The sequence below is a fragment of the Manis pentadactyla genome, chromosome 10 (genome assembly GCF_030020395.1).
Source record: "Manis pentadactyla isolate mManPen7 chromosome 10, mManPen7.hap1, whole genome shotgun sequence".
Taxonomy (NCBI): domain Eukaryota; kingdom Metazoa; phylum Chordata; class Mammalia; order Pholidota; family Manidae; genus Manis; species Manis pentadactyla.
This window is the reverse complement of record NC_080028.1, coordinates 86,562,606-86,578,872: the sequence shown is the minus strand read 5'-3', so window position 1 is coordinate 86,578,872 and position 16,267 is coordinate 86,562,606. Positions and strand designations below refer to the sequence as shown.

The 16,267-nt window shown below is 38.6% G+C and overlaps 2 protein-coding genes across 5 annotated transcripts in view; one reads left to right on the top strand and one right to left on the bottom strand.

Moving 5' to 3' along the window:
- PSPH (phosphoserine phosphatase) overlaps nt 1-654 on the top strand; it is a 37,097-nt gene extending 36,443 nt beyond the window's left edge. For all 3 annotated transcript variants that reach the window (XM_057487190.1, XM_036907951.2, XM_036907946.2), the window contains one exon: nt 112-654. In XM_057487190.1, the coding sequence (XP_057343173.1) occupies nt 112-219 (108 nt within the window). In that variant the 3' untranslated portion in view covers nt 220-654. The remainder of the gene's footprint in view (nt 1-111) is intronic.
- Nucleotides 655-6,135: 5,481 nt separating this feature from the next.
- The window catches only part of NIPSNAP2 (nipsnap homolog 2), a 33,698-nt gene continuing 23,566 nt past the window's right edge, over nt 6,136-16,267 (bottom strand). Inside the window, exons 8-10 of one of the 2 annotated variants that reach the window (XM_036907953.2) lie at nt 12,733-12,827; nt 8,672-8,755; nt 6,136-7,270 (exon numbers count right to left, since the gene is read on the bottom strand). In XM_036907953.2, coding sequence (XP_036763848.1) covers nt 7,206-7,270; nt 8,672-8,755; nt 12,733-12,827 — 244 coding nt within the window. In that variant the 3' untranslated portion in view covers nt 6,136-7,205. The other variant, XM_057487189.1, reaches the window with a different exon arrangement.

The following is a 16,267-nucleotide window of genomic DNA, read 5'->3' as shown; positions in this document are numbered from 1 at the left end:
GGCACAGGGGAGCCTGGCTCACTTATCTGCAGTTTATTCTTTCAAACATTTACTGCCCCAGGCTGCTGCTGTGCCTTTAAAAAAAAAGTAATTCCTTTTTTTCCTCCTTAGGATGTTTTTGTTGGATTTGGAGGAAATGTGATCAGGCAGCAAGTGAAGGAAAATGCGGAATGGTACATCACTGATTTTGCAGAGCTTTTGGGAGAACTAGAAGAATAATACACCTTTTTATATAACTCATAACAACTTAAGGTTAATTTTTAAAAATTGTACAGTTTGATACTGTTTGCTTGCAATTGCCTATTACACCTTAATGTATACATTTGGTACTGAGTATGTGTACTTCCAAGTAAACAAGAGTCAGGGCTCCTAGAAAATTTCTAAACTTTTTAAAACTGTAGTTCCAGTATTATTATGACTATTCTAAGCTTTTTTAAACTGTAGTTCCAGTATTATTATGACTACTAATTACCTGGAGAGGAGAGTTTTATAATCTGAATTTGTTATGTATTTGCCTAACTGTATTTTATTTGAAGCCTTTTAAAGGTAGATCATAAATTAAATACCTTCGCTATTGGAAATATGGATTAGGCAGCTTCAAGTGAATATTGGTTTGCCCTCTGGTATATAAATAAAAGTTTATGTATCAGCAGATTTGTGGAGTTTTCAATTCTGCCTATCATGTATTTCAGTATCCAATGTTTTAAGTATTCTAAGTGTTTGAGTGGAAACAACCTCCTGGCAGGAAATAAGGAGCTGAGATTCCCTTGAGCACAGGACATAGTACTCATCACAAGTACCCACCAACTTTTGCTCTGAGTGCAGTGCTGGACTAGGGGGATGGAAGTGCTTTTATTACCACTTGGAACCACAACATAGAGAATGTTCCCAAGGCTTAAGAAAAAAGGAGCCTTAAACAAATGTGCTGGCCTTACAAATATGGATATTGATCATTACCTGAAGTAAAAGAACTAAAAACTTTACTCATCCCAAATGAAAAAAGCATTTTCCCCTAAATCAATTAAGAACTTCTAATAGCATTTATGAACCATTTCTTTCTTAAGGTGACTTGGAAAGACCTGAAAGCCAGGTTCATTTTTATTCTGAGCAGTGCTAAGAAGGGAATTTCAGAACATGCTTTGAAAGTATAAGATTATATATCCTCCATGGTGGAGCAGTGGGGGAGGATAAAGAGTTCAGGAAGAGGAATGCAGTGGGTACTGTTGGATAAATCTGTAGAAAAGGCTGGGAGGCTTTAATATTGGAAATTATTTGAAAAATTTATAATTGAACCGAATAATCAAATTTGGCCAAATAATCAGGTAATTACTTGGTCAAATTAATCAAATCAGATGAATCATATTTCCTTCTGTAGGAGAGACATGAAATAAGTTTGGCAACATTTAAATGAGACCACAAACAATGAGGTGGCTGTTTCATGACCATGAACGCTCACTGGCAACTCTCCTAGAAGTGGTTTTGTGATGTTTGTACTTTTGTCCATGCTGTGCTCTGGCAGCACCAGGCACACCAGGTCTGAGAGTGCTCCCAACTGCCTCTGCCTTGGCCATCGCCCAGTGTGCATGAGCTGGAGCAAGCTGCCTGCGGGTAGGTGGAGGATGTCAGAGCCTGCGATCCACTGGGCAATGGCCTGGGCAGGAAGTGCATGTTGAATTTGGCTCAGAGGAGTCTGATCTGCTGAGAAATGGTGATACCTGCCTTGAACCTTTTATACCATTTATACAACCCCTCTGGCCCATAGGCTGCCCAGCTCGCAGCAAGCTGCAAAGACAGCATGCACAATCCTTCTTTGTTGTGTTGGGGAACTGTGCTAACCTCTTTCATGTTTTTATAATTCTGAACTTGACCCAGTGACAGAACGGCTCCCCAGAAGTTATGGACATGGTTGCGCTGGAACAGGATCAGAAAGTGGTGGTGGTGTTACATGGCTGCCTATCCTTGTGTCACCACTTTTCAGTCTGATATGAACATTTACGTAAACAGAAAAAGTTAAGAATTGGGGTCATAATTTAAGAACCGAAATTTGTCATGGTAGTAATTGAAAGAGAAATCTCTCAAAGCTTTTATATCCTTAAAAAAAAAAAAAAGACAACCCTATGGCCTTTAGCTGCTCCTCACCAACCCCTTTCTGGTTTGGCTGCTGTCATAGTGATTCTCTCTCTTCTACTGGAGACAAATGTTTCTCCATGACATCTACAGAGGCTCACCCAGCTGCCACCCCAAGAGTGAGGGACAGCATTCAAGTCCTGGGGTAGGAGTAAGCAAGAGATTCCAGAATCAAGTGGGTGGGCTCAGGAAGTGATGGCATAAACATGATGGCTTTTGCCTCTATGACCCTCAGAATCTTTATGATCAGGTTCAGAAAATTTGGGGAGGGATATGACCACAAGTCACACTGCTTATTTCCACATTTTCCAAGGTGTTTTCACGTGTTTCCTCATGTGATTCTCACAACCCTGAGGTCAGCAGTATAGATACCTCTGTCTTCTTTTTTAACAGATGGGAAACAAGCTCATACAAGTTAATGACTGCTACAAGGTCACTTTCAGAGCTGGAATCCAAGCCAATGATTTCCATGGCGTTCTTTATCTTATGCATTACTAGAGAGTTAACAATTTACTGGGGCCAGGAGAATCCACCTAAAGCTAATACTTATTAACACTTTGATCACATGTGTTAATGTATATTAATACAGTATAGGAAATTTTACTCCTGAGGATGGAAGGGCAAGTTTTGCAAAAACTGCAAGTGGTTTCATTTTAAATAGTCAATTCTGGAGAAATTACTACTTTTAGAACTAGTTAATAGAGGACTGTTTAGTATTTTGCTGATCATGGTTTCAAACTCTGAGCATATTTCTGTATGTGTTCATAGTTTTTTGAATTGTTTTTACTGAGCTTATCTAGGCATATCCTATTAATTTCTTAGGAGTTCTAGAACTTGCATCAAAAACACTATGAATAAAGACACTTGTCCTGCTGAGGGTCCCATGTATTTTATCACTAGAACTGACAAGTCTCCATCCTCTTTTCCCTCCTTCCCTTTTTCCCTCCCTTTTATTTCCCCCTCTCTTTCTTCACCAAGCATATTGTTGAGCATCTATTATGCCCCAGACAGAAACTCAAAGTATAGATTAATAAGAAATAAAGAAGGCTAACGTACAATTGAAGAAAAGAATCTTTCACAGGCAGCTATGAGGATAAGGAAAAGAAGCAGGTTTTATCAAGTGCTAGTTAGAAGCAAAGTGTGGGCCCAAGAGAGCTTTTAAAGGTAGTAGGGGTGAATGATAAACATGAATTGGCTGTTGAAGTAATATTCACCAGACTTTTCCCCATGAATGGAAAGTAAGGAATTTTGATTACTGCCTGTGAAAATTAATAGTGGGACAAAATAACCCAATTCATTCTACTAAGGGACTTGACATATTGGCAAGAATAGCTAAAATAAAGTGATCATTTGATAGTTTAATAATAGAATGTTCCTGTCAAAGTTGCCAGTGTCCCCCATGTTACCAAATTAATGATGAATCTTCAGACCTCATCTAACCCAGCTTCACAGTAACTAACCCAGGTGACCTCATCCTTGATGGGCTTTCTTTACTCGGCTTTCATGATAATCCACTTCCTTGAGTTTCTTCCTATTTCCCTGGTGGTTTCTCACCTTCTTCCTGGTTCCTCCTCACCCTGGTCCTCTTCTCTACATACACTCACTCCCTGTGAGACTTTAAATCCTACATGCAGACAATTCATAGATGTGCCAACTTGGACCAGACACATTTAATACTACGTAATGCCCCTCTCCTCAATTTCAGACTCATATATGCAACTACCCACCTGACATCTCTACCTGGTTATCTGCATAGATATCTCAAATTCAACACGAGCAAAATAGAATTCCTGATCTTCATTCCCTCCAGTCTTCGCCTCCTTCTAGTTGCTGAGGCCAAAAACTTAGTCACTTTTGATGATTCTCTTTCATTCATTCACACTCCACAATCAATTGTTCCAACTGAAACCATGTTGGCTCTAACTATATTTAGAATAGGACCATTCTTTCTACTTGTACTGCTATCCCTAGTCTAAGCCACCATTTAAAACTAAGTCAGATCATACCATCCTCTCCTTAAAACCTCCCCATATATCCCATCTCACTTAAGAGTAGAAGCCAGGGTCTTCCCAATGGACCCTACTGATCCAGCCCTGTGCCCCCTTGACCTCTTCTTCCACCAAGCTGTCCCTCTCACCTCTTCTAGCCACAGCGGTCTCTGCTGCTCCAGTGCCCAGCAGGCATGACCCTGCCTTAGGGCCCTGTAGCCATTCCCTTCCATGGAAGGATCCACCTTCTCACCCCCACCCCGACCCAAGACTGGCTAACTTCCCTATCTCCTTCAATTTTTTTGCCTAAATCTCGGCTTTTCATCAAGGCCAACTCTGACATGTTTAGTACAACATACTGCCCTTCCCAGCCCACCCTTAGATTCCTGACTTCCATTTCCCTGTTTTATTGTCTTCCCCTGTAGCATTTATCAACGTCTACCGTATCATATAACTTACAGTGTTATATTTTAATTGCCAGTCTTTCACTGGACGGTAAGCTTCCCAAGGGCAGGGATCATGTTTTGTTCCAAGTGCCTAGTGCTTATAGTACATAACAGAAACTTAGTATTTGTTGAACTGAATAAAGACTAAAGCCCAGTGTGAGGCAGGCTGACTTGTGAAATCCAATGACTTAAGTAGGACAGAAATTCTTTCTCCTAAAGTAGGGTGTACTCTGAAAGAATTCCATTTTAGTGATTCAGTTCACTGCTCTATCCTTTTCTGAACAAAAAGATCCTTTAAGGAAGCAAATAAAAAGATGCAAACTATTTCTAAAGGAAAACATTCTTACATATTCTATTTGGCACCTGGACACTCTGCTGCTCACCAGATACTGAATAGCCTGGGGATGGGTAATTGGTGGATGAAGCAGTTTAGGGAGGTCCTTGAGCCCAGTTGTGATAGTTAACTTTGTGTCCACTTGACTGGCTTAAGGGATGCCCTGAGAGCTGGTGAAACACTATTTCTGGGTGTATTTGAAAGGGTGTTTCTGTAAGGTAAGTATTTGATTCAACAGACTGAGTAAAGAGATCCACCCTCACCAATGTGGGTAGGCATCATCCAATCTGCTGGGGGCCTGAATGGAAAAGGCAAAGGGAAAATTCACTCTCTCCTTGAGCTGAGTCATCCTTCTTCTGCTTTCAGATACTGGAGCTCTTGTGCTTGGACCTTTGACTTCAGATTGGGCGTTATACCACTGGCTTCCTGACTCAGGCCTCTGGACTTGGACAGAATTATTCCATTAGTTTTTCTGATTCTTCAGCTGGCAGATGGAAGATTGTAGGACTTCTTGGCTTTCATTAACTGTGTGAGCTAATTCTTATAATAAATCTCCTCATATGTTTCTGCATCTAGATATATTGGTTTAGTTTCTCTGGAGAACTCTAATATACCAGTAAATGATAGAAGATTCCTGACTTGGGCAGGGTTCATTTCATTTACAAGTCCACCTACTTTGTAAGTGAAAATTCTCGTTCTCAGCAATTTTTTTTCCAGTTCTGAATAGCTAGATTAACTTTACTAGTAATACTAATTCTATCATTTTTCTTTAGAAAGTAGTTTCATAGAATAGTTCTTTCATTCACATCCTACAAACATACTCTGAGCATCCAATCACAATTGCTGGTGCTAAAATGTTTTCACTATACTCTCTCCTACTGCTCCCAATGGCACCAAGAAGAGCCAGTTACAGAAATCCAGAGCTAAAGGGACTTCAAAGGCCTTAGGATTCAACCTCCCTATTTTATAGATTAAGGATATGAATGCCAAGAGGATAAATACTTCATAAAGGAGCACAGCCTTGACTACAAAGTCCTGTTGTGCTGAGAACCCCAAACCTCAAACCCCAGGACTGGCACATTCCCCATAACACCCTACCGAATGGCCAAAGGAAAAGGCGAATGACCTTATTTAATATATTTATAGACTCACATATGCTCACTTAACTGGGACAAGCTATTTTTCAAGATTGACAGAATCATTCTCAGCACAAGTTCTTTAAGAAAAGATTGCAAACATGTGAAAATTAAGAATATTTTATTGACTTTTGTATGTTCTTGGAGAAAACCATTCCCATGTAAAAGTTTGACATTTGATGAGATTTATTCAATTTACACATAATTCTTTAATTTGGGGTCATATATAATTTTTCATTTCAACAGGACTTTCACATGATTACATTCACAAAATTGGCACACTGTATTAAAAAACAAAATCAAACAGCTAGATAAAGTATGCAGCTTTATGCCAATTTAAATGTCAACATGCACCACCCTTCATCCATGATTTTGGAAGTATATGCTGTGAGCTTACTAAAATATTAACTAGAGAACGTCTGAGATCACAAATGATTGTTTACAAAATAAAACCTCTTTTCCTAGTGCTACTCATTTTGTTATAGAAAAATATTACAAATAAAAATTAGTGCTATTCAAGGTGTTCACTTCAAAATCACATGATATACAGGTTCAAGCCATTTCCCCCCTCATACTGAGATATCACAATACACTGTGATGACTGAATTAAATGTACCCTGGCAACCACACCAGCTGAGTAATGGACACTGACTGATTAAAAATGAGAGTGAATTAAAACATTTTCAGGTAGTGCATACACTCATAATTTGTTCCCAGTCTGAGACTCAGAAAGACTGTTAGAGAAACATGACAAAATTTATATTTCTTCCTGATACAAGAAATTTGTCTAAAAATCTGTAATTATAAAACAGATTTGCTTTTTATAAGGAAATAGCAACTTTTCCCCCCAAGATTATATTCTTGTTTGGAGATTATTCAAATTTTAATTTGGGCCCTTTTTTTCCAGAGGGTGAGGAGGGGTGGTGGCTCAGTATTACAAGGTATATTTGACAAACACAGGGATGTTTCAAAGAGGACTACAGAGCACTGTTACAACCAAACTGTAATAGTTTCCTTTCTTGTGATTATGTAGATTTTAAAGAAAAGAGGTTCTCTCATAAGCTATATACAGCAGTGTACACTTTTTTCTTTTTCACTTTATATACAATTAAAATTAACTTATGACAAATACTTGTCACATCAATTTATGTAGGCACATCTAAATTCCATAGCTTTACTGGAGGGGTGAGGTCTTCAGTGGGATCATGATTCTGGATTCCATTTCCTGAATAAGTGGGACTGAAAACAAGGATCAAGATTACTGTGCTTGTTCTTTTCTAAACACATGGAAGTAAATATACACTTAATTATAACAAATAGATTGCTGAGAATGTTCAGAAGATGTACTATTTGAAATCAGAATAGAGTACTGGGAAATACAGGACTCATCTTGGGTAGAAATATGTAAGCTAATGATAGACCAGCTAACATCCTATAAGATGTTAATAAACAGATTCTGTCTGGGGATGTGTTTCATTTGTAGGAAATTAGGAAAGGCCATATTATGAGAAAAACGGTGCTTTCTCAAAAGGCTTTTTGAACTAAAATAAGTACACATAAAATCAAATAATGGTATATTTGACTGTATCCTGTATAAAGGAACAGATATACTACATTTGTAAAACTGTCACTGCTGAAAACCGAAGGAACAAAACAACAGCAGACTCACGGACTACTCCAAGAAGGGACTAGCCATTACCAAAGGGAAGGGGATGGGGAGGGAGAAGGGGATTAAAAGGCATTATGATTAACACACATAATGTAGGTGGCTCACAGGGAAGGCAGTATAGCATGAAGAAGACAAGCAGCGACTCTATAGCATCTTACTACGCTAATGGACAGTGACTGCAATGGGGTGTGGCAGGGAACTTGGTAATATGGGCTAACGCAGTAACCACAATGTTGCTCAAGTGAAACCTTCATAGAATTGTGTGTCAATGATACCTTAATTAAAACAAAACAAAAAAAACCGTCATTGCTAAGTAAAACTCTGGAAACTGATGAGAGTATAAGGATTTTTTGCACTAAAAGACAATACTTATTTTCTCAAACAAATTGCTCTTTGATTACTTGGTAGTATATGGGCTTAAATATACCTGACATGGAACATTGTTGGTACCTACTACCTGTACTGGTATTGCTGGGTTTTATTCAGTCTGTGTTTTATCAAAACCAAGCAACCAGGATTTCATAATACATATGTATGCATTTTGTTCAACATTACAAAGCTCTACACATGTACACATGGAGAGTCTAAATTTCAAATTAATTTTCAAAACTACTTTTTAATTGCTCTATTAAATTGTAATGTTTTTGGGACTGGACAATTTTGATGGGAATAGGAAAGCTTAGAAAAAAATTTGTGTAATAAATTTTCAGAGAATACAGAAATACACAAAAAAAGATATTGATGTAAAATTTATAGCATACAAGGGTGTGAAAACTATACCAGACAACATATATACTTGAAAGAATATTCTTTATTGAAACAATGTCATGTAACTATTCACCTTTAATGGTATGTATGGAGCAACATACCATTAAAAATTTTATATATATATACACACACGTTAGCTTCAGGGTGAAAAAATGTAAACCAATAAGATGAGAAGAAATGTTTTATGCCTATTAAAATATTACCTGTATAATACACCAATTCTTCCCAGCCATGTTTATGCCATACCGCATTCCGTATGTCTTCCCTAGTCTGAAGATTCTTATAAGCTTAAAAATAACCACACAGAAGAAGCAAGACTTAAACCAAACATAATGCCCGCCATTCTATTTAGTATAAAGTATTGATTCAGCTGGTCATTTCAAAGAACTACTTTGGGAATTTAGTATTAAGCTGGGATTACTGTGAGCTGGTTATTCTAAGCAAAAGTATGTTAGGCCTTGTGGGAGAAGCAAAACAATCCATTCTTATGTTTTACAGTCTAGTGGATCCAAGACATACCTTTATAAACCAAGTGAACTTCTTCAATAATGTTAAATTCATAACCAGAAACTGTCAGACTATAGATAAGCAGTATTAGATTCCATTTTGCTCAACATTTACAAAGCTCTAAAACGATCTGGGGAGGCTCTTTTCAATGCAGGAGGACAAAAAGACAAGTAAAGGCAAAGTCAACCCCTGCTGAAAACTGAGGTGTCCTCAGGAGACCAGGGAAGATACCAGGAGAGCTTCCTGGAAGGCATGATTTGACCAGGTGGGTCATAAAGGCTGAAGAGGATGTTTCTGACATAAGAATGGAAGAGAAAGGCACTCCAGGTGGAGGGAAGAACATGGTCAAAGGCATCAGAGACTCCTTGCTGTCATGTGGTACAATGCACAGATATGTCACTGAGGTGCCTTGGTTTGATTCCCACCTCAGCAAAATACTTCCAACTACTTACCCGGGAAATGTGTCCTCGGTACCTCGACATGGCATTGGCCAAGACCCAGGGCTACCCCCTCACTGCTATTTTCTCTTTGGGACACACCCCGTTTCCCCATGTGACTTCCTTCTCCCTATGAGAAGATCTAACCTTGCAGGCCTAACAATTTAACCATCAAATGACAAAAATTCTCTTACGGTGTAAAAATTTATCCATAAAGTTTTGAAGATGCTGAAAAACAGAAGGAAAAAGAAGACTTTTATCTCTCACTACCCAGAAGAAAACAGTTAAATTCATATGACAAGAAGCAGCGTTCTCCCTGAGGTCAGGTGTATGACTAGTGCATGGTGTGATGACGCCCCCTTGTAGGGGACACAGGCTGGAGATGCCTGTGTTCCTATTTAAAAATTAATTTAAATTTTCTTAATTAAAACAATTTTTACTGTGGTAAAATATACATAATAAAATATACTATTTTAATCATTTTTAATGTTCAGTGGCATTAAGTACATTCACACTGTGCCACCATCATTACCACCCATCTCTAAACCTTCATCAGCCCAAATTAAAACTGTACCAATGGAACAATAACTCCCATTCATCCGTCTCCCAGTCCCTGGTAACCTCTATTCTACATTCTGTTCTATAATGATTTGCTTATTCTAGGTACCTCACATAAGTGGAATCATACAGTATTTCTCCTTTTATGTCTGGCTTATTTCAAGTTTCAACTATATGGTAGCATGTATTAGAATTTCATTCGTTTTTATGGCTGAATAATGTTATGTTATACGTACATACCACATTTTGTTGAACTGTTCACCTGTCAATGGATACTTGGGTTTGGGGAGGCTTTTCAAGATGGGAGGCACTTGAGCATTTTCACATACTGAGGGAAGGAGCCCACAGGCTGGGTGGTGATGGAGCAAATTGATGGAGAAGGTCTTAAGGAAGGTCAGGGAAGGATGGCCTCAAGTGCAAGGATAAAAGGAAGGGGTGCTGTGCTGTGGAGAGACCTGCTTTGAAACCAGACATGCCGAGGTCTGAGCCTGGGTCAGATACTAACCAGCTGTGGCTCCTGGGTGATTTATTTACCACCTATGAGTCAAAGGTACCTCATCTGTGGTATGCAGTTGTAAGGATTAAAGGGAATGATTCATAAAATAATCAACATACTGAGATGCTTGGTAAGTGTTGGTTCTCTTTCTCTAAAAAAATGGAAAAGTGAGAGTTAGTTTTCGGGGCAGGCAAATGAGGATTCATCTCTGCATAACTCAATACTCTCTATAAAGTAGAAAGTGGACAGTGGACACTTGGGACACTGATGGGGACAAAAAAAAGCAGGTAGAGAAGGGCAGTCGCAAAGAAAAGACGTGCTGCAATCTGGCCACCCTCAGATGTTCTCGCTTCTGTGTGTCTCCATGGAGGAGGACTCTGGTGGACTCCTCCTCATCTTGCTGTTGCTCTGTGAAGCCTCAAGCTCCCCCCACCCACAGGGCAGAGGTAAGGGCTCTACTCTGTGCTACCCACAGCCCCTGTCAGAGTACTGCCACTCACACCCACTGATGCCTGTCTGCAAGTCCAGAGCCCTTCACCTGGGAGTCCCTATCCAGGCGCTGATGTGAACCAAGTGTATGCATGGCATGTCCTCTCTCTGCCTGTGAGCCAAAGCATGTGGTGATCCTGACCCATCAAGTCCCCATGCTCACACCAGAGGATGTCTGGAATGCAGGAGCCACCCTCAGAGGCCCCTCAGGCTGAGAAAGGGGAGAGAAAGGAAGAGGTCTGACTTCTCAGTTTAAGCCTCTGGACAGATCATACACTATTTAAAAAAATAAAAATAAAAACTACTACTACCCTATCTCAAACCCATAAAGGTTAAACTACATTTTGGATAAGCTCAAAAGGGAGGGCTACAGAACACATTTTAAAAGATGTGTTTCCAAATCTACTACATCTGAAAACTGAAACTAAAGGACAATGCTGCCTCTGCTGTTCTGGGGAGCTGAGGTTATTTGCAGCATCCCTCATAGGGTGCAGAGTTTTCAATCTCCTAAATGCTGGGGAAGCTCAGTGTGTGCAGCTGTGATGAGGCCCAGGCAAAGCAGTGACTGGTGGGTATGAGAATGGGGGTTTCCTCCCTGAGACCCGAAGGTCTGTTGGGGAGGGTTCCAGGAGCAAAATGTAAAAACTTCTTTTCTGGCCTCAATTTACCCATTCAGACTTAGGTCTCCAGCAGACATCCTACCATTTAGCCAGTCTGCACTATTTGTAGTTTTCTGAGCACTTTTTATGATCTCCTGTGCCTCCATGACTGTTTCAGCCCTTCCTTCTGACTTTACCTGTCAACCCATCTAGATCCTGAAGTCTAGTTCATATTTCACCTTTACTAATTTTCCCCAAATATGTAACTTTATATCCCTTTAAGTGAAAGGAGACCTGAAATGTAACTCTTTATGTAACTGATCGATCACACACTGCCTTCGTGGCATGTCATTTGTGTTGTTTTAGCCCTTGTTAGTCCTATCACCTTATTTTATAAGCAGCAGATAGACAGGATACAGCACCTGGTGGGACCAAACAGGTCATATCAACACCTTAGTTAATATGGTCTGGAAATGAGTTATGCTTTTTTTCTTTTTAACGTTAATAGCCACTTACAAATGTGCCCAGAATATACCCAGATATGAGTGAGACCAGTTCCTGTTCTCTCAGGAAGACAGATAAAAATAGCCACAACTGTGACAATCTGCCCAATACTAGGCTCTGGGGGCTCAGGAGGAGAATGACAGTCACTTGGGGGTTGGTGAACATCCGAGTTAGGCCCTGAAAGATGCCAAAGATGGTACCAAACAAAAGTGGGTGGGGACAGAAAAGGTGAGTGGAGAAGGGCCTGTGGGATGATGGAACCAGACCCAAGGTGGGAATGAGTGTAAATGTGGGGAAGTGCCTCCCAGGCAATTGCAGGACTGTCCAGGAGGGAGCAAGGATGTGTCTAGAAGGTTGGTTGGGACTGCTCTATGCAATGCACTCACCGGCTTTCCCATCCTCCTCCTCCCATGTTTGCTCACTCCTTACTTCTTTCCCATCATCTCCATTCTTGCTATCAGCTAACTCACAGGTCACGAGCCTATGGACCTTTCACTGCAGACCTCTTTTATTCTAGATAGTCCAGCAACTTACCTTCCATCTGTGACATTCAGATTTGCTAGTGTTTAAGGGTACTGGCTTGGTATATGCTTACCAGCTAGTACAACTTACTTGGTAATGAACTCTGAGATCTCACTTAACACAAAAATGAAGGAAAACCTCCCCCCACATACCCCAAAGATGATGCACCATATACAGCTGCCCAATCTGAGAGAAGAATCCTCCAACTGCTTCACTACTGTCCTGCCTGAAGCGAATTGCACGAGCCCTTTAAGAAAAAAAAGTTCAGATATTTAATTAGGTATGTTAAAAAGAAACAATAGATTTCCTCCATACTCAGAGCAAACTGTTCAGAAGACTATTTTTTAATTATCAAATACAATTGAAAGTATTTTAATCTAAGATGTAAATATACCTTTCTACAGCTAGACTAGTCATTTTTCTGAGGACAATAATTAATGACAAACTAAAAAATGTGAGAATATGTGGTTGTACTTCTGATTCTTGACATAAATCAAGAAACTGGCAAGAATAGGACCTGTCAACTTAAAAAGAATTGCTTCTCCAAGAACATGCTGAGAGAGAGAGAGGCAAACCTGGATACTAGAACACTCAAGATGCCACAAGCACCATATCCAAGGGAGACTGAGACCACCCATGAAAATGGGGTGTAAAGCAGAGGCGAGGGGAGCACACCTTCAAAGCAGTCGCAGACAGTGAACCCTCAAAAGCTTGAGAGCTCTCTGAACTTTCAGAGATTCTGCAAACCTCATGGACAGCACACAGAACCATGAATGTGGAGCTTCCTGGTAATGCACCATTTGTCAAACTGATGCTGCCCCTCAGGTTTTGTTCTTACCAGAGCAAATGGTAATGAGTACCAAAGAGCATTCATTCCATACTATGCTTGGACTCTATGTACTATATACTATGTGTATATACATGTGTTATGTGTATAACATGAAATTGTGATAAATTAGTTAAAAATGGGCACTTGTCTTAAACTTTTTAAGATTTCCACTGCAAAAGGTACTGGCTCTTTAAATACTTTTCTGGCCTGAAGTCTGTCCCATCAGAATTGACAGGACTTGGGAAGGTGGATTCATTTGAATTCATTTGAAAGAGCTGGAGGCATATGAACAAGGATACTAACCCACTAATATCTACAGTGAGCTACAACTCTCAAGAGACAAGATACTTGAGTTGGCTTGATTAGGGCATTCTCTTCCAGGAGGCAAACCCCAGAATAACTGAGTCAGAATATCTTAAGGAGTGGCAGGTATTGAATTCGAGCCAGGGCAACCTGCACTGGGAATGTGGAAGCTCACCTCCTCAAGATCCCTACGTACATCTTTGGCTCTGTCCACCATGAGCTCTGCTCCATGAGGCTGACCCGAGCCTTCAGGTTCTTTTGTGGTGAAGGAGGGGATCTCTTGCTATTGCCCCCATGAGTTACTCCCAAACAATATTAAATTCTTTAACCTTTATATTTAAAATTAAGTGATCAAAATCTTCACAAAACTTACAAATCTGATTGGTAAATTACTGAAATTAAGCAAATTACTTTAATGTGCATTCTAACTACTTGGAGGAAAAACCATCTTGTATTGATAGTGATAAATATTCAGGATTATTCATTTCATTATGAATTTTTCTAATTCAGTTATAGTAGGCAAAGAAAACATACTTGCCTTAGCCTCGTAAAAAGCAGAAGTATGTACTGAAGAGGAGATCACCACCTTAAATAATTACCTATGTGCCAAAATATAAATTGAGTGCTGAACTGGCTTTATAAATAATTTTTAAAACAATTGAAGAATGACCTCAATACTTCTTTGTGGATTCCATTGTGGGCAAGTCTTAGTTAGCAAGATGCAAAAACAAAATTAATGAGTGATCCTATTCTGAGGGGCAACTAAATTATATGTATAAGGCCCCTCCCTAAAAAAAATTCTTTAATAAAGTGGTGCCTATAATATAGAAGTATACAATTAAACCTGTATTTCTTAGTTCTCAAATAAAAGAAATTCTAACTTGCATTATTTAGCCTTTGATGACCCAAGAAGAAAAGACTGGTTAAAAATAAAGAACAGTTTTTTTTGTAGCTAGATCTTAGAAATTATCTAGTTCAAAGCAAGACATTTCATAACGAAATAAAGGAGAATATATATAAGTTGAAAGTGAGTAAAAAGTTATAGGTTCTCATTTATAGATAAAGAAACCAAGGGTCAATAGCTGACTAATAGCCAATAATCCATTCTTGTATCCTATTATTAAAGCTTTATATTACTAGATCTTTTGTTTTTTCTCGTTACACTAGTCAGGATTTCCAAAAACAATATAAAATTATAATGATGAAAGTTTGTATGTTGTTATAATGGTGGGTAATGAGCATGCTTCTTGTAGCTGTTTAATGTAGCTGTTAAAATGGAAGACATGGTAGTTTTATCATTTAACTCAGGGCCAGCTAACTACACCCCTCAGGCTAAATCTCACCCTCTGCAGCTTATTTTTATTTTATGGTCCAGGAACTACGAATGGTTTTTACACTTTTAAATGCTTGGATAAAAAATCAGTAATCATTTCATGACACATGAAAATTATGAATTTTAAATATAGGTGTCCAGAAATAAAGGTTTTGTTGAAACAGCCATGCTCATCCACTTACAAATTGCCCACAGTTGCTTTCACACTAAAACAGCAGTTAAGTAATTGTGATGGACGTAGTATCATCCACAAAGCCTAAAGTATTTATTTACTGTGTAGTCCTTTATAGAAAAGTTTGTCAACTTCTGATTCAAAGTATTTTCTATTTTTGATTTTTAAATATTCTCTATTTCTGATTTTTTTAAAAATCAGAAATTAGTGTCTAATAAAACTGGTGTCTTCTGAACATGCATTAAGATAACTTTTAAACTGTTTTTCTTTTAATGATGATTTCAAACATTCTAATCACCTAGATTTTTAAGACATGAATACTTTACATCTTTTTTGTATTCCTCATCCCTAATTTCCCTATCAGTTAACACTCTTAGGAAGCAGTTACCTCTCTTTTGAAGACAAGTCTTCCTGTCCATGGTTTTATATTTCTACTTAATATGCATTCACGAACAACAGTTATATGTTTTTATGTAGTTCTTGCTGTATTTAACTTGTTTATATAACTCTCCTGTATCTTTTTAAAATTTATATAAAAGATATCATGCTGTACATATTCCTCTTCAGTTATTTCTCCTTGACTTGGTGTTTTCAAGATTAATGCATGCGTACATATTTTACTTTAACCACTATATATAAATAAAATCTATATATAAAAAATATACATATATTTTATATATATATACTTTATTCTTCTAACCTCTTTTGAATATACACTCAGAAGTAGGACTGCTGGATCATATGGTAATTCTATTTTTAATGTTTTGAGGAACCTCCATACTGTTTTCCATAATGGCAACACCATTCCTACCAACAGGGCACAAGGGTTCCAATTTCTCTGTATCTTCAACACTTGTCATTTTCAGTTCTTTTGATAATAGCCATCCTAAAGGATGTGAGATAATACCTCATTGGAATTTTGATTTGCGGTTCTCCTATGATTAGTGATGCTGAGCATCTTTTCAACTTTTTAGCCATTTGCATATCTTTGAAGAACTATCTATTCAAGTTCTTTGGCCATTTTTTAGTTGGGTTATTAGTCTTACTGAG